We start from the raw sequence: 23,837 nt of genomic DNA on the forward strand, positions 1-23,837 counted from the left end.
AGAAACAGTATGCATAAAGGACCTTAAGACACAAAAGAGTTTAGGGGGTTTTAGGAACTGAAAGAAATCCGCATGAGTAGAATGGAAAAGACAATAGCATGAGATGAGTTTTAAGAGATAAACAGAGCTAAGACAGGGCAGGCCCTTGTTGATGACAGTGAAGAAGTTTGGATTTTTATTTAATGTTGCATTGAAACTTCTCTTCTTCAAGTTAAACCACATCCTTCAATGAAATATTTTTCATAGGACCATTCTGATCCCTTCCTTACCCTGGGTTATCTCTTTAATACAGAATAGGTAGTCTAGCACATTTAAAATGCAGTGTTTATTACTTGCAGTTCAAGCCTACTTCTCCAAAATACAATCAGTAAAAAGTAGAGAGGGGCTACCTCCTCCCTCATCCTAGACATTAAGCTTTAATCAACAGTCTCAGACCAAATGATCTCATTTGTGAGTTATGTCACAACACTGATACTGAGCTTACTATGGTGCTAAAACTCCCTAGTCTTTAATGCCTGCTACTCAATAACCATAACCTTCTATTCCAATCATGACACTGTCTCTCCTGAAATCTACTCATCCTCTCAATGGTAACTTATTTACAGGTTCTCACTTCGAGATCCAAGATCCACATACCACCAAGCAAGTCTGACTTTCTTACACTTACTGGCACTGAACAGCTTGCCTACTGCCAGCCAGAGATGATTAACAAAGTAGGGGAGAATCTCATGCCAGAAAATACACAGTCGAGACTCCCAGTTTTTGTATCACTTCTAGCCTTATGGAATCTAAATTCAGGCAAGGTGTTAAATTCTACTATAAAGTGAGGACATTATAAATGAAGTTAGTGGCTGGGCCCAGGGGCTCACACCTATAATCCTAGCACTTTGGGAGGCCGAGGCAGGCAGATCACCTGAGGCCAGGGGTTTGAGACCAGCCTGGCCAATATGGTGAAACCCTATCTCTACTAAAAGATACAAAAATTAGCTGAGCCTGGTGGCACATGCCTGTAATCCCAGCTGCTCAGGAGGCTGAGGTGGGAGAATTGTCTGAACCCAGGAGACGCAGGTTGCAGTGAGCCAAAATCACACCACCGCACTCCAGCCTGGGTGAGAGAGTGAGACTCCATCATAAACAAACAAACAAACAAAGTTAGCAATCATTCCCTGCAGTTCTCCCAAGCCCAAAACCTCAACTTCTCCCTTCTCACCTCCATACATCCAATCCATCACAAAATCTAATCCTATAATCTAATACTGCAATACTTCCATCTTTCCTGTCACTATCCCAGTTCAGGTCACTTTAATCTCACCTGGATAACTGGAAGAACCTGCTAACATGACCCAAAAGATGCTTTGTGCTTTGGACTTCACTCAGCTCTTTGGCCCCATCTTTAACTGTATTACCCTCCCCTCCTCATACTTTGCAGACCTGTAATACTGAATTAATTTGCTGTGTGATTACATCATGTTTGTACTCTTCCCTTGTAAAACATGCTTCCCTCTAAATATCTCCTTCTCTTTCCTTATAATGGTCACTCATTTTTCAGGTCTCTACTTAGATGCTTCTTCCTCCAGGAAGTCTTCCTTGATCCCTACTCCCAGTTTCAATTAAGTGCCCCTCATTCTTTCCCAGGAACTCCCAAAGCAGCTGACACTTCTTTCATCTTAGTTCCTCAGTTTTAATTGCCAGACTATGAATTCTCTGAGACCCAGGAACACCCCTGTTTTACTAGTAAATATGAAGCATCTACCACAGTGTTGGGATGTAATAGATACCCAAAAAATATTTGCTGAGAGTAAGAGTGAGGAAGCATGTGTATGTACAGATGCACACAGGTAACTAAATGAGAGACAAGATTTCTGGAAAGTGGTAAGGCCCTGTCGTCCAACTGAGAAATAATTTTATAAAGGACTTAGGACTTGCCTGACTTAAAGTTGCAACATCACAAGTATAACTGTATATTTAGTAGAAAATACAAAATAAAGGGTAAATTAGGTAAATATATAGGCCATAAATTACTAACGCATTATCATTCATTTAAATGTAGAAAAAATATTAAACTACTCTTTTCTTTGTAACAGTAATTAGGTGGTAAGTCTCAGATTCAAATTACTAAAATAACACAGTATGATTCAGTCGTTATTCCAAATAAATCAATATCCCAGAAAAAACAAAGCTGTTCATGTCCTCATATGCACATAGGTCACTGATGCCCAAGGTCAAGTAAAAATAGTTCGCTTTGGGATTAATACAATGATCCAGTTTCAATAAGTAGAAAATAATACGATACTTACTCACACAATACCACATATTTTTCAAGAGATTCAATCAGTAGTTTGCTATCTCCTTGATGAAAGTGTAGAGCAGGGAGAACGACGTCATCCTTTAGACAGAATACCAAATACGACCAGCCCATACCCTCTTTGTTTTGCTTGATTGATTTCAGGTCTGTCAAACTGAACAGGAATGACCATTTGCTTTTCCCATTTCTATGACTTGGAGCATCTTAAAAACAAGAGAGTGGGGCAAAATATTTTTGTTCACCTTTTTAAAAGGTACTGACAGTGCTCTCCATGACTGCATAACACAAATTAGTTGAACCCAGGGAATCAGTACAGCACTCATATTATTATGGCTTCCACCTGTATTAGATATGGCAACTTATATGTTCTTTTAAAAAATGATTTTTAAAATAATTATCCTACCACATATAAATTTTTAAAATGTTATTCCTATGTAAAATATAAGCTTTGACCAAAAAAACTGATCATGGCTTTGCAAGCAGGTGGACTGGATTCATATTGCAGTACTACCATCTTACTAACTGAATGACATGGGGCAAATAATTGAATGTCTCTGAGCCTCAGTTACTTTGTTTGTAAAATGGAGATAATTATACTTACCTCCCATTGTAATTCTATTAATAAGAATTAGGAGATAATACTTTTCAACTAACTAGTACAAGCCAAGTATACAGAAAATTCTCAGTAAATGTTCATCTTTTCTACTCCCCCCAAAATAAGAATAGCTTAATTCTCTTGAAGAGTCAAAAAAACAAAACAAAACAAAACAAAACCTTTATTCCTTCATTTCCTTTTGTAATTATTTTTAGGACACTACACTTAGTAGTGAAGTAAGCATACTGATATAAAAAATAACACTGGAGTGAATATACAACACTCTATTTGCAGAAAAACAAAGTACAGCAAGAAATTGAGGATGAAAAGATAAAAAGTTGTGAATGCTTCAAAAATAATGAATCAATTGCTAAATTAACTTTCTACTACATCAAGACCTCAGTTCAAACCAAATTATAGTTATGTAAAATACAGCATGTTCTGAGTTTGTGGCCTCGTTATAGAAGCTAAAATTCCAGGTTTGCGAACATTATCATAATTGATAACAAGCAACTTAAACATCAACTATTTATTAAAAAAAAAACTGAAAGAGAAAAAAAATTTCTTCTCACTAATGATGCTAGTATTTACAATTCACTTCTAATGTAAAACACCATTTTAACAATTTAACTCCAACATAAGTAAGCTGTGTCTCTGAAATTTCTTTCCTAAAATGTTATTTCTTAAGAAGTATCATACTATCCTGCTATTCAAGATCTTTATTATTTCTGTCCCACACTACCAATCCCACAAAGATAAACTACTTAGAAGGAAGCTGCTTACTAGACTAGATCAGAAGACATATTAACCAGTGTTGACCTGCATGTATGTATCACCTTCCTATCTGCAATCATCTCCAATAAGATCTCTTGAACTCATAAAAAGAAATCTACAGCTTACAGAACCTCTATCTGCAAGGAAACCATGCGTCATCATTATTTCATGGACACTTAAACAAGTATCATTTGAAGGAAGCTAAAGTGACTTATCTATATACAATGACTAGCAGCTTTCACACCAGTCTGGACAGTGAACTCACATGTAAGATACACTAGATTGAGTGCCATGTGTCCACTTGACTACTTTACATAATGTTTCACTGGTGTTTATATTATAGAGCTCATAAGATCACTTCAAGCTGATACCTAAGTGAGAACAGTTCTAGAATTTCAACTTACTCATGAATCATTTAAGTGTGAATGTACTTAGACTACCTAGAACAGATACATACTGCTAGCTTATCTGCAAAGACCAAAAATATTTCACAGAAAAACAGCAATGGGAAAAAGAAGAAAAAAAAGAAACCCAAAAAACTACATATAGACAATTTTTTAAATTAAATTACTCAACGGCACAGAGGATTTTATCTAAATTATTGCAAGAAAATCATATGAAGTATATTAAACACTATATGTATGCTATATGAATTATTAGAAGTTTGTGCATATTCAAGAATAAAGGTTTTTTTAATAGATTTTTCCCTCATTAACAGAAGAGACATATATTACATACAAAAGAAAATGTCTCACACATTTCCACATTTAAAGCTCTGACAAAGAAATATTTAAATTTAAAACCCTAACAAACAAATATTCTAAGCCTTCTACTAGAATAAAAGCTTCATGAGAACAGGAACTTTATCTTGTTCACAGCTATATCCTCAGTGCTAGAAGAGTCAGTAAGTAGTCAAAGACAAAAGATCTGTTGAATAAGTCAATTAACAACCTAGTATCAAGTCAACATAAAAGTAATCTGCAAATTAGTCTGCTGCAAATAGCTGGCCAGAAACAGAAATGGTTACAGAGGAAAACAGAAATCAAGAGTGAACTCAAACTATTTTTCTACTCAAAGCAAATGTAAAGAAAATCATTTAGTTCTAATGAATTTACTATGTCACCAAATATATGTAAAAACTATCTCCAACACACTAACATGAGAATACTAAATACCAGAAGAACTGAACAAACAGCTCTACTCTTCTTGTAAGTAGAACAGTTCAGTAAGTCTCTATATGCCTTGAATAGAATTAACATCAAGGACAAATTTTATTTGGATGGATCTCTAGAACGAACATGAGACAGTCTGATGTTCTTGGAAGGAATATTTCCAAAACATTTAATCTGTCTGGTATATAACAAAGGATGTAGCAGTAGAAACTCTTATGAAATATAAAGCGAAAATGCTCTTAAGAAGTATAAAATTAAGTAAGTCTGACAGTCAATTTTTTAAAAGTTTGTCCCAAACTGACTTTGTGCCTCACACAAAAAAGAAAAAAGTACAAAGTTAAAAATGAGAAGGGTAAAAGATAAGAAAAACAAAGGCTTTTTCTTTGGGGGAAAAAAACTTTTAGAAAATAAAAAAGCTTCATAATGACATACATTTAAAACCTCTGGAATTTCTAAGCTTGAGGGTTCAAAATAAACCCTCAAGCTTAGAAATGAACCCACGGGCTTAGAAAATGCCTCCTTTTTTTTTTTGAGATGGAGTCTTGCTGTGTCGTCAGGCTGCAGTGCAGTGGCATGATCTCGGCTCACTGCAACCTCCACCTCCCAGGTTCAAGCGATTCCCTTGCCTGGTACTTATAGGCATGCACCACCACGCCCGGGTAATTTTTTGTATTTTAGTAGAGACAGGGTTTCACCATTTTGGCCAGGGTGGTCTTGATCTCCTGACCTCGTGATCCACCTGCCTTGGCCTCCCAAAGCGTTGGGATTACAGGAGTGAGCCACCGCGCCCGGCCTTTAACTTTTAATAACTACAAAATAAAGTCTGTTCATCACTTTATAAGTCTACTCTGTGGTCAAGCCATAAGCAGGATTTACCTCTGTCGTTTTTTGCTAAGCTATACAGCTACACAGAAGTTCTCAACTCTGATCACACATTAAAGTCATCTGAAGACCTTTTAAAAAGCACAGATACCCAGGCTGTATCTCTAGAGTCTGATTTTTGGTAGTATTTTTTTAAAATCTAACCTACCCAGGTGATTTCAATGTGCAGCCAAGGCTGAGAACTACTAACAAAGTGATCTTTATTGTCAGATTATGCTTTTCTCGTCCATGTAATGTTTCTTTCTTTTATGAAATTCTGGGCTACAAACCTGTATAGCAATATTACTATACTGAATACCATAGGCAACTGTAACACAATGCTAAGTATTTGTGTATCTAAACACGTCTAAACACAGAAAAGGTGATGCACTGTGCTGTGACGGTACAAAGGCTATGATGTCACTAGGTGACAGGAAATTTTCAGCTCCATTATAATCTTACAGGACCACTGACATACAGGCGATCAGTCACTGAAACTCTGTTATGTGGCACATGATTGTATATATGTAGAAAGGAGAATAGTCACTGAACACATATTAAGAGAAAACTGCAATGAGCCAGGAAGAGTCCAGCAAAATGCTGAAATTAGAATGGTATGGTTTAGTAGTATACTCCACCTCTCCCTGTTACTTTGGGATAAAATAACATGATTATTAAAATTCTACTAGATTAAGAAAAATGTGCATGAAGGACAGCCAAAGGAATTTTTTAAAGTGGTTCTATTTTCTGCCATTAATAACTATAAAATAGAGCAAGTATTTTAAAATCCTTTTTTGAAGCCACAACCAATAAAACAAAAAGAGAGATGAAAAGAGAGTATCACTAAAATATGATATGTATACATATTAACCAAAGAAATTAATCATCCTTCTCACTGAGGAGCATTCAAGAATCTTCTTTGCACTTTTATTACTATATTATATTGTAGCAAATCAGTTTAAGATTTCAAAAGATTTAATTCATACCTCCATTGGTATGTGGTTTCCTTTTAAATGAAACTGTATTAACCATGTCCCATTCTGCTTCATAACTGTTCAGATGTTCTGATCCTCGATGACCTCTTTCTTTCGGGGCCTGAGTCCATTCTACAACTGAACTGGAGTCCTAAAATAATTACAACATATAAAATATTTAAAGTCTAAAACAAATTTAATTTCAATCCATATCATCATCTCAGCTTCAATGTTTGTAGGTAGGCTGCAGATGACATCACTGGTGGGAAAACTGAACACCATTTCCTATCCTTTTCTCTCTTGATCATCTTTATCAAAAAAAAAAAAAAAAAAAGCAAGAGAAGCTTGATTAGAATCCCACACAGTCAGAGTTGCCGATGAAATATAAACAGAAGTCGGCCGGGCGCGGTGGCTCAAGCCTGTAATCCCAGCACTTTGGGAGGCCGAGACAGGCGGATCATGAGGTCAGGAGATCGAGACCATCCTGGCTAATACGGTGAAACCCCGTCTCTACTAAAAAATACAAAAAACTAGCCGGGCGAAGTGGCGGGTGCCTGTAGTCCCAGCTACTCGGGAGGCTGAGGCAGGAGAATGGCGTGAACCCGAGAGGAGGAGCTTGCAGTGAGCTGAGATCCGGCCACTACACTCCAGCCTGGGTGACAGAGCGAGACTCCGTCTCAAAAAAAAAAAAAAAAAAAAAAAAAAATATAACAGAAGTCAACTCTGAAAATGGCTTTGCTTTCATAATAAAAGCCTCATCCCTTTTTTCCTTTTTCCTGCTTTGAATGTAACCATGCTGCCTAAAAATAGTCATCTTCTGACTATAGGGAAAAAGCAAGAGAACCACTGCAAAAAGCTCCCAACCTCCAAACTTTTAGTTATTTAAGGAAAAGAGCCCCAATGGTGGCTATTTAAGCCATCAATGGTTGTATAATTTCTTATAGGCAATCAAAATTAGCTAAAAGCAACATATTTACATGTATAGTTCTACAGAACCTTCCATTTTTAAAGAGAATAAAACCAAAAGTCTAAAATGCAATATAGTTTGAGTAAATCAAAAATTAATTTATATACAACAAAAGACACTATATATAAGTTAAAGATAGCACAACTAGAACATTTTTCTAAAATATATGACAAGAAAAACATCCAAATTACAAAACTCCTATCAATTTATTTAGAAATAGACAAATATCAAAACAGAAAAACAGGCAAATGGTATGAATAGGTAAGTCAAAGAAGAAATAATCTAACATAGAAAGACATCCAACTTCAGTAACAACGAAAAGCAAGCTGACAGATTTCTATTTTCTGCTCCATTCAATTAAAAAAGATAATACTGAATATGGAAGACAACGTGAGGAAATGGACCATCTCACACTGCTGATGACAGTGGCTCATTACTACTGACACAGGAGGACAAACTAGGTCTTTCTAAACACATACATACATAAAAATAAAATGTGTACAGGTAAAAATCTGGAAAGATATACATTAAACAGAGACAGGTAAGGGAGGCCAGGCGAGGTGGCTCACACCTGTAATCCCAACACTTTGGGAGACCAAAGTGGGCGGATCACCTGAGGTCAGGAGTTTCAGACCAGCCTGGCAAATGTGGTAAAACTCCATCTCTACAAAAACTACAAAAAAGTTAGCCAAGCACGGTGGTACATTCCTGTAATACCAGCTACTAGAGAGGCTGAGGCAGGAGAATCGCTTGAACCCAGGAGGCGGAGGTTGCAGTGAGCTAAGACAACGTCATTGCACTCCAGCCTGGGTGACAGAAGCGAAACTGCAACTCAAAAAAAGAAAAAAAAAAGAGAGAGAGAGAGAAGTAAGGGAAAAGGTTCTAGTCAAGCAGGGCTTCAACTTTCTATTGAACTTTTGCAACAAGATTGTATTTGTATGTAGACAGTATAATTCTTTTTTAAAAGGGAAAAAGGAAAATTAGAATGAAAAGAAACTACAAAGGCACAAGAAAAATTAAGATATAAGAAATGGAAACAGACTGAAAAACAGTAGGGAAAATGAACAAACTAAATTATAAAATAGATTGTTTTTTCTTCCAGTTCCTTCCTCAAATGTCATTTCTCAGGGAGCCCTCCTTGTTTGACTAGTTTTTTTAAAATTCAACCCTCAGGCCCGGTGCAGTGGCTCATGCCTGTAATCCCAGAACTTTGGGAGATCAAGGCAGGCGGATCACTTGAGGTCAGGAGTTCAAGGCAAGCCTGGACAATATGGGAAAACCCTGTCTCTACCAAAAATACAAAAATTAGCTGGGAGTGGTGGCAGGTACCTGTAATCCCAGCTACTCGGGAGGCTGGGGCACGAGAATCGCTTGAACTCAGGAGGCAGAGATTGCAGTGAGCCAAGATCACACCACTGCACTCCAGCCTGGATGAAAGAAAGAGACTCCTTCTCCAAAAACAAAACAAAACAAAGAAACAAACAAACAAAAAAACCTCACCACCATCCCTATTAACCCTATCGTCAGTAGTGAGGAAAGCTAAGAAGCATCTACAAAAGCATTCTGTTCCCCACCTCTCTCTCTGACTTCTACCTCCCTCTACCAACTCTGCATACAAAAAGGCTCAAATTGGTAGGTCACACCAATAATCAGGGAAATAAGGATTAAAGGTCAACCTGAAGACAGGACAACTAAGTTCCAAAGACTGGAGTTTTGGAAAACATCATTTATCTCTAAATTAGGAGAAATCAAGCACAATGAGCAAAGGAATAATTTCTTTAAATCAGGAGAATTAACTGAAAGTCAGCCTATACAAAGCAGTTGGCAAGACTCCCAGCCCTTTTTCTCCACTCATTTGCCAGAATACTGCCATCCAAGCTTACCCTCTCCAGCCAGGAATCGGCAGATTCTTCTCAAATCTACTAGCCCAAAAAGACATGGATTTTGACATTAGGGATTCCCCAAGGAAACGGCTTAGCCATGCACCCCAGGAAGAGTCTCACTATTACCAGGCCTATCCATACCTACAGAAAATATAATCACTTCTGTGCATCTGCTCTTAAATTTGTTAAATATGAGCACCGCACTACATAACCAACAAACATCAAAGGCAAGTTATCTATAGAAAACAGTTCAAATGAAATGAGGTGGCGGTGGGACAAAAGGTCACTAGAGGGAAATGGACTACATAGGGAGATGAAAAACATCTAAGAAGCTATCCTTAAACTCCTCAGTAATAAGAAAATATATTACAACCACAAAGAACAGAATGCTAATGTTATTCCTTTAAAAGGGGACATGAGGACACTCAGAACAAGAAAGATGTTAGTAATAAAATTATAGCAAAAATGAAGAGTGAATTTCCTAGAAAACAGTACAGACCAATAAATGGATGGATGGATGGATGGATGGATGGATGGATGGATGGATGGATGGAAGGAAGGAAGGAAGGAAGGAAGGAAGGAAGGAAGGAAGGAAGGAAGGAAGGAAGGAAGGAAGGGGATTTTAAAATTACAGGACCAATCCAGAAAGTGTAAAGAGTTCCAGAAAGAAAGAAAACAGAAAAAGAAGAAGAAATCATCACTAAAATAAATCAAAAATATTTCCCAGAAATAAAAAAAAAAGACAGAAGTTTCCATATTAAAAGAGCTCATCAAGTACCCAGCACAATGTATTAAAAAAACAAATCCACAAAGGCACATAACCAGAACATAAAACTAGAAACAAAAAGACAATAATTAAAAGCTTCTAGAGAGATCTCAAAACAAAAACAAAAAACACGTAACATGGAATCAGGAATTAGAATGCATTAGACTTAACATCAATGACAGAAAGTAGAAAACCTGCGGCAAAACTTCAAAATCAGCCAGGCGCAGTGGCTCACGTCTGTAATTTCAGCACTTTGGGAGGCTGAGGTGGGCAGATCACTTGAGGTCAGGGATTCGAGATCAGCCTGGCCAACATGGTAAAACCTTGCCTCTACTAAAAATACAAAACTTAGCTGGGCATGGTGGCAGGAACCTGTAATCCCAGCTACTTGGGAGGCTGAGGCATGAGAACTGCTTGAACCTGGAAGGTAGAGGTTGCAGTGAGCTGAGATCATACCACTGCACTCCAGCCTGGGCGACAGAGCGAGATTTCGTCTCAAAAAAATAATAGTAAATATAAATAAATAAATAAATAAATAAATAAGCAAAAGATTTAGAACAGGCATTTCTCCAAAGAAGATACAGTTGACCCTCCATAACCATGGGTTCTGTATCTGTGGATTCAACAAATGGAATCTAAAATACTCAGGAAAAAAGAATTCCACAAAGTTCCAAAAGGTAACACTCAAATTTGCTGTGCACCAAGTACTATGCTACATCGAATGGAACCAATACCCCACAGATACCAGAGGACAGCTGTATACACCACGTGGCCAAAAATCCCATGAAAAGATGTTCAACATCATTGGTCATTCGGAAAATATAAATTAAAACCACAACGACATACAACTTCAGTTATGGTTTGAATTGTGCTGCCCCCTCTCAAAAAGATAAATTAACGTCCTAACTCCCATTACCTCAGAATGTGACTCTATTTATTAGGTTGGTGCAAAAGTAACTGCGGTCTTTGCCATTAAAGCAATGTCAAAGACCTCAATTACCTTTGCATCAACCTAATGGAAATAGGGTCTTAACACAAGTAATCAAGTTAAAATGAGATTATCAGGATGGGCCCTAATCCAATATGACTAATGTCCTTATAAAAAGGGGATAAACACAGAGATAGACATGAACAGATGGAAGATGATGTGAAAACACACAGAGGACACAATCTACAAACCAAGGAATGTCTGATGCTACTATAAATTAGCAGACAGACAACAAACAGATTCTCCCTAACAGCCCTCAGAAGAAACCCATCCTGCTAATACCCTGATTGCTGACTTCTAGTCTCCAGAACTGAGAGACAATAAATTAAGACTGCTGTAAGTCACCCAGTTTGTGGTGACTTGTTTACAGTAGCCCTAGGAAACAAACAGAAATTCATATCCACTAGGTTTACTAAAATTAAAAGGATAATAACAAGTGTTGATGAGGATATAGAGAAATTGAAATCCTCATATATGGCTGGATTAGAAAATCATGCAGCCACTCTGAAAAAGTCTGGCAGTTCCCCCAAATGTTAAACACAGAATTATGGAATATATCTACTCCTAGGTATATACTCAAGAGAAATAAAAACATGTTCACACAAAAACCTGCAAATGAATGCTCACAGCAGTATTATATTAGCCGCAAAGTGAAAACAACCCAAATGTTCATCAATTAATGAATAAAATTGTGATATATACACTATCACACAATACAACTGTATACACAATATTATTCATCAAAAACAAAAGGACCATATATGCTATATAACATGAATGAACCTTGAAAACCTTATGCAAAGTGAAAGAAGCCAGTCAAAAAAAATTACATTATTACATGACTCCATTTATATGAAATGTCTAAAATAGGCAAATCCTTAGAGACAGAAAGTAGATTATTGATTGCCAGTGACTGAAAGTAGGTGAAATGAGGGGTAACTGCTGATAGAGTTCTGCAGGGTGATGAAGATGTTCTAAAATTAGATACTGGTGGATGGCTGCACAACTTTGTAAATATACTAAAAACCACTGAATTGTATGCTTTAAAAGGATGCATTTTATGGTATGTGAATTATATATTGATAATACTGTTATTTTCTAAATGGCATTCCCTTAGTCACACATTTTTTTCTTAAATACCTTTCTAGCATAGAGAATACTAGAGGAATCTAATGCATCATCCAATGGTCTCCAGTCCACTATTACTTCAGCATCCTAGAGAAAGAAATTATGAACTATATTTAATATTCAGCAATATGTTATTCTTAATTATTCTATTCCCTGAACCCAAAATAAAATTTCAGCCTCTTAAGTATTTACATTTCAAATATGCTAATATCATATGTAAACCAAAAATGTTACATACATTTTTCAAATTCTGCCTACTTTTCATTATGAAAAATTTATATTACTGCAACTTCTACATAAGTTTTAGAATATTCCATGTCATTTTACCTAAAGTACAGACAGTCTCTGAGTCATGATGGTTTGACTCAGGAGTTTTTTGTAACAGGATGGTGTAAAAGCAATGCACATGCAGTAGAAATCATACTTCAAGTAACCAAAGAAACATTGTTTATCACTTTCAGCACAATATTCAATATATTACATGAGAAAATCAACACTTGATTATAAAACAGGCTTTATGTTAGATAATTTTGCCCAAACGTAGGCTAATGTAAGTGTTCTGAGCACGTTTAAGGAAATTAAACTATGATGTCCAGTAAGTTAGGTATATTAAATGCATTTTTGATAAATAATATTTGCAATTTTGATGGGTTTATCAAGACATAACCCCATCATAACTCAAGGAGCATGTGTTTGACTACTACATCATATCCATGTTAAATTTACAATTACTGTTCAATTACATAATTGTATCTTACACATGAAATTCAAACTTTCTGATAATTCTCCAAAGATGAATCACCGCTATAAACTATTATTAAATAAAATCACTTACTAGAAACTTACCTTTTCCAAAACACGTAATATTCCTGAAATCAAGCTGTCTTGGTCATTGGTCTTTCCACAAGATGAGTGAATATATACTCCTTCCTGTTCATATATAATCTAAAACAGCAAAAATAAAGTTAATCATATAATTTCTATTGAGTACTATTTTAACATTTGTTAAAAATATTAAGATATATTTTCTTATCATACTTGGCCAAGTTTCTGATTATTTCATATATAAATGTATTATTTAAAAAAATACCTCTCAGACTTAAGAGCACTTCAATCAAGCAAACATAAACTGGAATGAATTCTGCTTTGTTAATGCATGAAGTTTATCAGATTCGTGATAATCACAATCTTGATCTTCTACTTAAAGATGTCAGACTAATTGCAACAAGTTTCAATATTTAAAATCCACTTAAAATTTATATTTTTCGCCAGATGCAGTGGCACATGCCAGTAGTCCTAGCTACTTGGGAGGCTGGGCTCGAGCCCAAAAGTTCAAGGTTGTAGGGTGCTATGCACCTGTGAATGGCCACTGCACTCCACACTGGACAATACTGCAATAACTCATCTCTCTAAAAAAACAAAAAAATATTTTTTTTTCACGAGCATTAAGGAAAATACTGAGCTAGAATTGAAAATGCCCTTGAAAATATCTAAGAATAAGAACAAATGAAACACAATGAGGAATCAATCCTTTCTAACTATTCCCATAATAGCACATTTTTACTGTAAGATCATTTTGGTGTGTTTTTGAAACACCATGGCATAGAAATTCAGGAAATAATACAGGAATTTTAAAGAGTAGTAATGAGAACACAACTAAAGAGAGTAGTGATGGAGACTCCTAGAAATGACTAAACTAATTCAATTTCACAATATTAACTGAGTGCTTCTATATGTAAAAAGCACATAAAAGACAAAGTACATGAAGATGATAAAGACATAATCCTTGAATAAATTCCTATGGGAATATAGGGGAGACTTAAGTTAACTCCTAAGTTAGTTTAAACATTTAAAGTGAAGCCTCATTTTTCATAGACATAATGTTATAAATTAAGATTCCATTCTTGAGACCCATTTCAAACCATTTAAAATTTTTTTTAATTATGAAAATAAGTAAAAGAAAAACAGTCACTTCTAGACCTAAGTACTTTTGACATATGTAAGTCTGGTCAATAGAGTTTATTATTCTATATCTGTAGACCTTTTATTAATATTAGTCTTCAGAATATCATGGGCCAGCAATGCAAGACAAGCACCATCAGTCTATCACTCCTTCATTCATAACTGTAAATGGGCATGTATCCTCCTGTTTTTAGCTAACATTTACAGGACACTTATATACTAGGAACTCCATATGTTGTAACTTAATCCTTACAACCACCCTAAACCATAGATTATATAACTATATTCTACTACACCATGGGGATGAGGAGCCCATTTGTGTGAATAAGAAAACTGAAAGTGGTTAAATAACTGCCCAAGGTAAATGAGGCAAATAATAACAGGTGGTGATGAAATTGAAACCCAGGTAGTCTGACAACAGAAAACTGTGCTCTTAGCCACTACAATATAAAGGTTCCACATTACTTTTACTGCCTCTCTCTCGGGTTTGTTACGTTAATCAACTGTGATATGGACTTGTGTCAGGAAAGAGTCTTTTAAGTAATTAAGATCACCAAGAAAGTTTTGATTTCAAAAACCTAAGTAAGATGGTCTTTACTGAAATAGTTGTTAAGCATCAGACCAGCATGTAAACAGAAGCTTACATGGGGATAGGATGAGCTGAGAAAGGGTGAGAAACAATTCTATATTGTCTGTGAAGATGAGAAATTTTAAAGCCTATAAATATATGCACAAAAATATGCATAAGAATATTCACAGCAGTATTATTTATAATTTTAGAGTAAGGAGAAGGAGGAGGAGAAGGGGAGGAGGAAAGGAAGGGTATGCATCTAAACATCCACGAATAGGAAAATTATCAAATATATCCTGGGATATCTATTCTATGGGGGATACTATTCAGGAGTTAGGATGAGGCAGATTAAATGGATGAGCAAACAGACAATGCACACAGAAAAATCATCGTGTATATATAGTATGCTGACATTTACACTTTCATAAAGTTTCTATCTGTGTGAAATATACAGAACAAATTCTGGGAGGATACTTTAAGCTGTTAACAAAGATTAATTCGGGAGAATAGGATGAGGAAAGATTGAAGGAGGAACTGTTAACTTTCTATGTTGATGCGCCTCTGACTTATTTGAATATTTCAAAGTGAAAATATAGTCATATATTTAAAAATAATTTTAAAGAGTAACATGAAAAAAGGAAAGTCCAGAAGTATAAACTAAATTTTCTAGATTTCAGTCTATTAATTTATAAAACAGGAGGGTGAACCAGATAATCATACCTAGGAACACAAAAAAATATGAAAAGGTTATGGAAAAGAAATCCCTTAAAATCTCCAATTTTGCAATGTAATTTTATTTAGTCTGCATGCTGTACATTAGATCTCTAGACTTGTTCATTATATGCATCTATTTTCTATCCTTTGACCTATATCTCTCCATTTCCTAGCAACCCTGACTAGTGGTAACCACTGTTTAATTCTCTGTATTTGAGGGTTTTTTTTTTTTTTTTTTTTTTGAGACAGTTTTGCTCCGCCGCCCAGGCTGGGGTGCAGTGACACAATATCAGCTCACTGCAACCTCTGCCTCCCAGGTTCAAGTGATTCTTCTGCCTCAGCCTCCTGAGTAGCTGGGATTACAAGCACGCACCACCATGCCTAATTTTTGTGTTTTTAGTAGAGATGGGGTTTCACCATGTTAGCCAAGCTGGTCTCGAACTCCTGACCTCAGGTAATCTGCCCGCCTTGGCCTCCCAAAGTGCTCGGATTACAGGTGTGAGCCGCTGCGCCCAGCCCTGAGTTTTTTTTTTTTATTAAGCATATTCCACATATAAGTGAAATCCCACAATTATTTTTCTTTCCGTATCTGCTTATTTCACGTAGCATAATGCTATCCTCCAGTTAAATAAGATTTCAGCTGCTGTTGTCACAAAAAACTATGTGAGATGACAAATATGTTAATCTAATTCACTACAGTAACCATTTTACTATCTATATGTATCCCATAATACGTTGTAAACCTTAAATGTACATAATAAAATTTATTTTTAAAAAAGATATTGAGAAAAATATTCTTAAGCTTTTGTGACACATGGATCAGAGACTCAGAAATAACACTTTAGCATATTTTCACATAAGACTCAGCTAGTAGAATAGTTGGACACTTCCTAATTCTCATAGTGGAAAAAGAGACACTCATTTGGCAAGAAAAGCTTGCTATCATTAACAATGCAATCTAAAGTTCTATGATACCATTAACACTAAAGAAATTCTGGACCCTTAATGAGGTGAACCCTATACAACCAAATAAAACATTTTACCTTATTTAGGCACATTAAGCAACTCTTCCTATTACATTTGTTGAGTAAGTGTTGCCTACTTTTTTTCACTTAAGAAAAAGTTGAAAGAGTTTCCTAAGTAGTTCAGCTGGGAAAATAATTAAAGTGACAGACACCTTACAAAAAAGTCAAAGCTGGCCGGGCGCGGTGGCTCACACCTGTAATCCCAGCACTTTGGGAGGCCAAGGTGGGCGGATCATGAGGTCAGGAGATTGAGACCATCCTGGTTAACACGGTGAAACCCCGTCTCTACTGAAAAATAGAAAAAAATTAGCCAGGTGTGGTGGCGGGCACCTGTAGTCCCAGCTATTCGGGAGGCTGAGGCAGGAGAACGGCATGAACCCGGGAGACGGAGCTTGCAGTGAGCCGAGATCGTGCCACTGCACTCCAGCCTGGGCAACAGAGCAAAACTCCGTCTCAAAAAAAAAAAAAAAAAAAGTCAAAGCTGCACTCATTCTGTATTCTGTGTTCCTCAACTCTTCAGCCCCTTTTGAGGAACAGATTATACATCCCAAAACTCCAAATTTCAAACCACATTTATACTGTCTTCAGAAAGCAGTCATGTTTAGCTTTCTAATTTTCAAGGGTGTGATGTTAACTGATACAAAGTAATAGTTCTGCCAGAAATGGCAGATTAATAAAATTAATAAATTTATTAATTTGTAATAGCTACTAAATCTTACAAAGTATTATATTTTATAAGACTTAAGGGCACAGGAAAAAAATAGTTGCATTGGTACATAATTTACTTCAAATATAAAATAACTTAGTAATAACTGTTTTAACTGAAACATAGTTTGAGCAACCCTAATTCAAAAATATTAAGTCTGAAATGCTCCAAAATTTGTGCACCAGCTTCAGTGAAGCTCAAATGAAATGGACCTTGGAACACTTCCTCGGCTGGGTACGGTGGCTCAGGCCTGTAATCCCAGCACTTTGAAAGGCCAAAATGAAAGGACTGCTTGAACCCAGGAGTTCGAGACAAGCCTGGGCAACAAAGTAAGATCCTGTCTCTAAAAAATAAATAATTTTTTTTTAAATGAACACTTTGTGGATTTCAGGTATTTACAGTGGGGATGCTCAACAAGTATACTGCAAATATTCCAAAATCCAAAACACTTTTGGGTCCCCAGTATTTTGAATAAGGGATAATCAACCTGTAGCACCTTGTTTCTAAAGTACCCTAATCTCACATAAATCCTCACAGCCACCCGGAATAAGTCAAAACCGATATTGTTATCCACATCTCTATTTTATGAAAAGAAAAAATTGAGGAAAGAGCCGTCAGGAAATCTGTAATCCAGTCTTTCCTTGGATGAATATATGGTCTTCAGTAAAGTCACCAATTACAGATTTGCTGAAACATTCATCCATTAAATCATAACTGTTACTGCCTAAAAAAACTACCAGAAAATTTCCACATGGCTTCCCTAGAGGACAACAGTTCCTGAAATGGCTTAAATGCAGAAAACAATGCTGCTTCAGAACTAAAAACCAATTTTTAAATGTCTAAATTTATAAACCAATGCAGGAGCATTTGGCCTTTAAACAAAAACCCTTACTCTCATCTGAACTCCTAAATATTCTACACAAGAAGCTTAACCCTTTTCAATATCATCTTGGTTTAAATCATTCATTGAATATTGTAGTCCTTCAATCTATTTTTTAAGGGTGTGATCTTATTTTTTATTCATATGACATATCTGTTCATCACCCCGATCTCTAAGCACATGTGTTTATTAAAATACAAAAATCACAACTCTCAAATACCAACTATTTTAAATAGCCCCAAACACAAAAACAGAAGTCCAGAGACTGATGTCAGCAAGATGGTCGTCTAGAAGGCCCTAGTGCTCATCTCTCCCCAACCCCCAACAAGCAACCAAAACAATGAACCAACAACTACATTTTAACAAAAATAACTGAGGAGGCATGCCAGGCGCAGTAGCTCACGCCTGTAATCCCAGCACTTTGAGAGGTCGAGGCAGGAGGATTGGTTGAGCCTAGGAGTTCAAAACTAGCCTGGGCAACACAGCAAGACTCTGTCTCTAAAAATAAAAATAAGTAATAACTGAGGGAGAGCACTAGAGTACATCAGAGGAATAACAGAAACCCTTGTGAGCACACAGAAACTCAGGATGGCCACAGAGAAAGAAGGAAATATTGGGATCTCATCACTCCATCCCAGAGTTGAGATCATCTGGGAACCAGGAGGAGTTTCTTCCTAAGCAAGGATGTAAACAAGAGAATACCAGCAGCCTCCACCAACAACTTGGACACCTACAGACCTCACCAGTGGGGTCCCTGCAGTTCTCACAGGCACTAACACCAGCTGAGGGAGCTACCTGGAGTCCAAATAGCTGTGCTCCCCCAAGAAAGAAGATATTGTGTCCACCCTTGTGGCGCAAAAGACTACTGCACTATGCCACCTTGGAACTGGAACTGTGGCAGAATGTGTATTTCTCTGGGGGAAAGTAGCCACAGATTCCCTTCATCACTGAGACTAAGCCACTACCGAACCACCCCAGTCCACTGGCCCATCCCCAAGACAACTGTGAACAGTTGGTACACCCTTGCCTGTGAGGTCAAGTAGAAACAGAGTCAGTCCACCTACACTTGCCCTCACACCCTCAGGCCACAGCTAAAAGTGGCATCTTGCCCTCTGGGAAAACAGGACTTTCGCCACTCAGAGCAGTCCCATATCCCCAGTTCCCAAGTTGAAACAGTGCCTTGGCCACCCAGAGGAGTCACACACTCCAGTACCCAAGCTGAAGTGGCACCCTCCATCGCAGGGAAATGTGCCTGAGCTGCACAGAACAGTCACGCCCCACCAGGCCAAAGCCGGAAGCGCATATCACTCCCTGGGAAATTGGTGCCCTGCCTGAGCTGAGCAGCTACACATCCTCAGGCTGAGGTACCCCATATCCGAGACAAACACCTATGGCTGACCTAGATAGCCCACCCTACAGGCCAAACAACTCTAGTACCTTGCTTCTCTGGAACTGGATTAGCCCTCCAGCGTCTAAGCTGTCGAGATACTCCTCTCCCTGGGGAATAAAGTCATCACTGTGCTATTCCCTACCTCCTCTCCTGGGGCCCAAATCACAGCTGTGTTCTGCCATTCTGGGGTACTTGCTGCTACTGCACCCGGATTCACAGAGTCTGAATACTGCCAAGCCCCACCATCCCAAGGTCTAGAGTCACTACTACCCAGGACCTCATCCCCTGAGATCCAAGTGAGATTTCAAGTGAGCTCCAAATGAGAACCCTACTGGCTCAAATTCCTGAATTGTAGCCACACCCTGCTTCCCAGGCTGAAACCTTCAAAGTACCTCCTCTTCCCAGGAGTCAGGCCAGTGTTGTGCCCTGCCCTCCAGGAAGAGAATCACAGCTACAACCCATAATCCCCCTGGCCCGGGCTGCTAGAGGGTGCCTCAGTGTCATAGATCCTGACTCTGTGGGCAACCTATATCCAACACAGCCAGAGCAAGCAAACCTGCACCCCAAGACCCAGATGACAAAACAGGTTTATGAGATGCGGAGCCTAGACATTGAAACCCACAGCTGCTCCAAGCACCTACACATAGAATACAGTGCCACTGCAGCTGCTTATGGGCCATGACAAATCTGACACCAAAAAGGTCTTAGACACCCTCAGCTAAGTCTCCTGTTGTGAGGAAAATGAGACGAGGAGGACCCCAAAATCCCTCGACAGCAAGAACATTACCACAGCTGCCACAAACTTCTACAACCTATGCCACTGAGGTGCCACAATTATTGCTGATACTGAAAGCAGCTAAAGAAGTTACATGGATACTACACCACTGCACCTATTTGGAAACAATCACTACACCCTTCTCAACCAATAAAATAAAACTCAACTGCAGGTGGGCCAGGCACGGTGGCTCGTGCCTGTAATCCCAGCAGTTTGGGAGGCCAAGGCAGGTGGAGCATAAGGTCAGGAGTTCAAGACCAGCCTGGCCAAGATGGTGAAACCCCATCTCTACTAAAAATACAAAACTTAGGCAGGCATGGTGGTGAGCGCCTGTAATCCCAGCCACTCGGGAGGCTGAGGCAGAGGACTGCTTGAACCCAGGAGGCAGAGATTGCAGTCGGCCGAGATCACGCCATTGCACTCCAGCCTGGGCAACAGAGTGAGACTCCGTCTCAAACAAAACAAAACAAAACAGAAACACAAGAAAACACTCAACTGCAGGTGAAAGTTATTTTCTATAAAAGCCACTCTACAGAGTTTAGAAAAGGGAATCGTTTCACTAGATGCGAGGACATCAACAGAGGCACGCATGAAACAAAAACAAAAAGCAGCCAGGTGCAGTAGCTCACACCTGTAACCCCAGCACTTTGGGAGGCTGAGGAGGGCAGATCATGAGGTCAAGAGATCAAGACCATCCTGGTCAACATGGTGAAACCCCATCTCTACTAAAAATACAAAAATTAGCTGGGCATGGTGGCGCACGCCTGTAGTCCCAGCTACTCGGGAGGCTGAGGCAGGAAGATAGCTTGAACCCGGGAGGTAGAGGTTGCAGTGAGCTGAGATGGTGTTATTGCACTTCAGCCTGGGCAACAGAGTGAAATTCCGTCTCAAAAAAAAAAAAAAAAAAGGCAGGGAAATAGGAAACCACCAAAGGAACATACACAATTCTCTAGTAGCAGACCCCAGTGAAAAAGAAATCAACAAAAGGAATTCAAAATAATAACCTTAAGGAAACACAATGAAATACAAAAAAAATACAGATAATTCAATAAAACCAGAAAAATAATTCATGATATGAATGACAAATTCCATAAAGAAATAGAATAAAAAAGAGCCAAAGAGAAATTCTGCAGCTGAGGAATTCAATGATAAAATTAAAAAATACAATGGAGAGCTTCAATAGCAGACCTGATCAAGCAAAAGAAATCTCTGAATTTAAAAATAAGTAGTCAAACATTACCCATTCAGTGGGGAAAAAAAAAAAAGGACTGACAAAAGCCTATAAGCCTTATGGGACACCATTAAGCAAGCAAATATTCCTATTATGGCACTTTCAAAGGGATAAGAGACAAGAAAAGGTGTAGAAAACCTATTTAATAAAATAACCGAAAACTTCCCAAGTCTGGAGAGAGATATAAAAATCATCCAGATTCAAAAACCTCACAAGTCCTCAAATAGATTCAACCTAAAAAGGTCTTCCCTAAGGTACATTACAGTCCAGCTGTCAAAAGAGAAGTCTAAAAACAGCAGGAAAAAAAGTCAAGAAGTCACATATAAGGAAGTCCCTGTTAGATTAAAAGCAGATTTCTTCCTTTTTTTTTTTTTTCTTTTTTTTTTTTTGAGATGGAGTCTCACTCTCTTACCCAGGCTGGAGTACAGTGGCACGATCTTGGCTCACTGCAAGCTCAGCCTCTCAATTTCACAGCATTCTCCTGCCTCAGCCTCCCGAGTAGCTGGGACTACAGGCGCCTGCCACTACGCCTGGCTAATTTTTTGTATTTTTAGTAGAAACAGTGTTTCACCATGTTAGCCAGGATGGTCTTGATCTCCTGACCTCATGATCCACCCGCCTTGGCCTCCCAAAGTGCTGGGATTATAGGCATAAGCCACCGCACCCAGCCTAAAAGCAGATTTTTCCTTAGAAACCTTACAGGCCAGGACAGTATGGGATGATATATTCAATGTGATGAAAGAAAAATACTTCTAGCCAAGAATACTGTATCCAGCAAAGCTGTCTTTCAGAAATCAGGGAGAAATAAAAGTCTTCTCCAGACAAGTGAAAACTGAGGGAATTTATCACTACTAGACTGGCCTTACAAGAACTGCTCAAAGGAGTCCTATATCTGGAAGGAAAAAAAGATGAAAATTACTATAATGAAACCATACAAAAGTATAAAATTCATTGCTAGAGCAGATACACAAAGGATAAACCAAACAGAATCAAACCTTACCATTAGAGAAAACCACCAAACTTCAATGATAAACTATGAGAGCAAAAAAGGAAGAAAGAATATACAAAACAACCAGAAACAACAAAATGAGAGGAAAAAATCCTCACCTATCAATAACAACCTTGAATGTAAACAAATTGCCCACATAAAAGATATAGACTTGATAAATGGAATTTTTTAAATGACTCAACTATATGCTGCCAACGGGAAACTCACTTCATCTGTAAAGACACATACAGACTGAAACCAAAAGCGAGCAGGAGTAGCTTTATGTGTATCAGATGAAACAGACTTAAAAATCAAAAACTGTAAAAAGAGACAAGATTATTATATAATGAAAAAGGGATCAATTCAGCAAGAGGATATAACAACTGCAAATATATGTGCACTCAACACCAAAGCACCCAGATACATAAAGCAAAATACTAGCTCTAAAGGGAGAGCTATACTCCAATACATAACAGCTGGGGACTTCAACATCCCACTCTCAGCAATGGACAGATCATCTAGACAGAAAATCAACAAGAAAAAAAAAATGGATTTAAGCTGCACTTTAGACCAAATGAACCTAACAGACATTTTAAAACATTTTATCCAACAGCTGCATAATAAACATTCTTTTCATCAATACATGACCAATACCCTAGGACAGAACATGTTAGGCAGTAAACAAACAAATCTAAACAAGGTAAAAAGAACGGAAATCATATGAAGTATCTTTTCTGACCCTAATGGAATAAAACTAGAAATGAGAAACAAGAACTTGCAAATTTGTACAAATACATGAAAATTAAACATGTTTCTGAATGACCAATGGGTCAAAGAAGAAATTAGTAAATTTCTTAAACTTCTTGAAATAAACAAAAATAGAAACACAACAGTAACAAACCAAACACAAATGAATAGAAGAAAAGAAACAATAAAGATCAGAAGAGAAATAAAATTGAGACCAAAAAAGAAAAAATTAACAAAGTTAATTTATTTGTAAAGGCAGACAAAACTGACAAACCATTAGTTAGACAAAGCAAGAAAAAAGTGAGAAGACCCAATAAAATCAGAAATTTAAAAACTATACATTAAAACATACCACAGAAATACAAAGGATCACTAGAGAGACTAGTACAACCAACCATACTCCAACAAACTGAAGTATGGATAAAGTCCTGGACA

The 23,837-nt window shown here is 37.5% G+C and overlaps 1 protein-coding gene across 3 annotated transcripts in view; it reads right to left on the minus strand.

Annotated features, from left to right (window-relative positions):
* LOC105473364 (TBC1 domain family member 15) overlaps positions 1–23,837 on the minus strand; it is an 87,519-nt gene that overhangs the window by 34,340 nt on the left and 29,342 nt on the right. For all 3 annotated transcript variants that reach the window (XM_011727154.3, XM_011727153.3, XM_071071440.1), the window contains exons 2-5: positions 13,260–13,358; positions 12,426–12,500; positions 6,694–6,832; positions 2,298–2,508 (exon numbers count right to left, since the gene is read on the minus strand). In XM_011727154.3, coding sequence (XP_011725456.1) covers positions 2,298–2,508; positions 6,694–6,832; positions 12,426–12,500; positions 13,260–13,358 — 524 coding nt within the window. The remainder of the gene's footprint in view (positions 1–2,297; positions 2,509–6,693; positions 6,833–12,425; positions 12,501–13,259; positions 13,359–23,837) is intronic.

The sequence above is a fragment of the Macaca nemestrina genome, chromosome 10 (genome assembly GCF_043159975.1).
Source record: "Macaca nemestrina isolate mMacNem1 chromosome 10, mMacNem.hap1, whole genome shotgun sequence".
Taxonomy (NCBI): domain Eukaryota; kingdom Metazoa; phylum Chordata; class Mammalia; order Primates; family Cercopithecidae; genus Macaca; species Macaca nemestrina.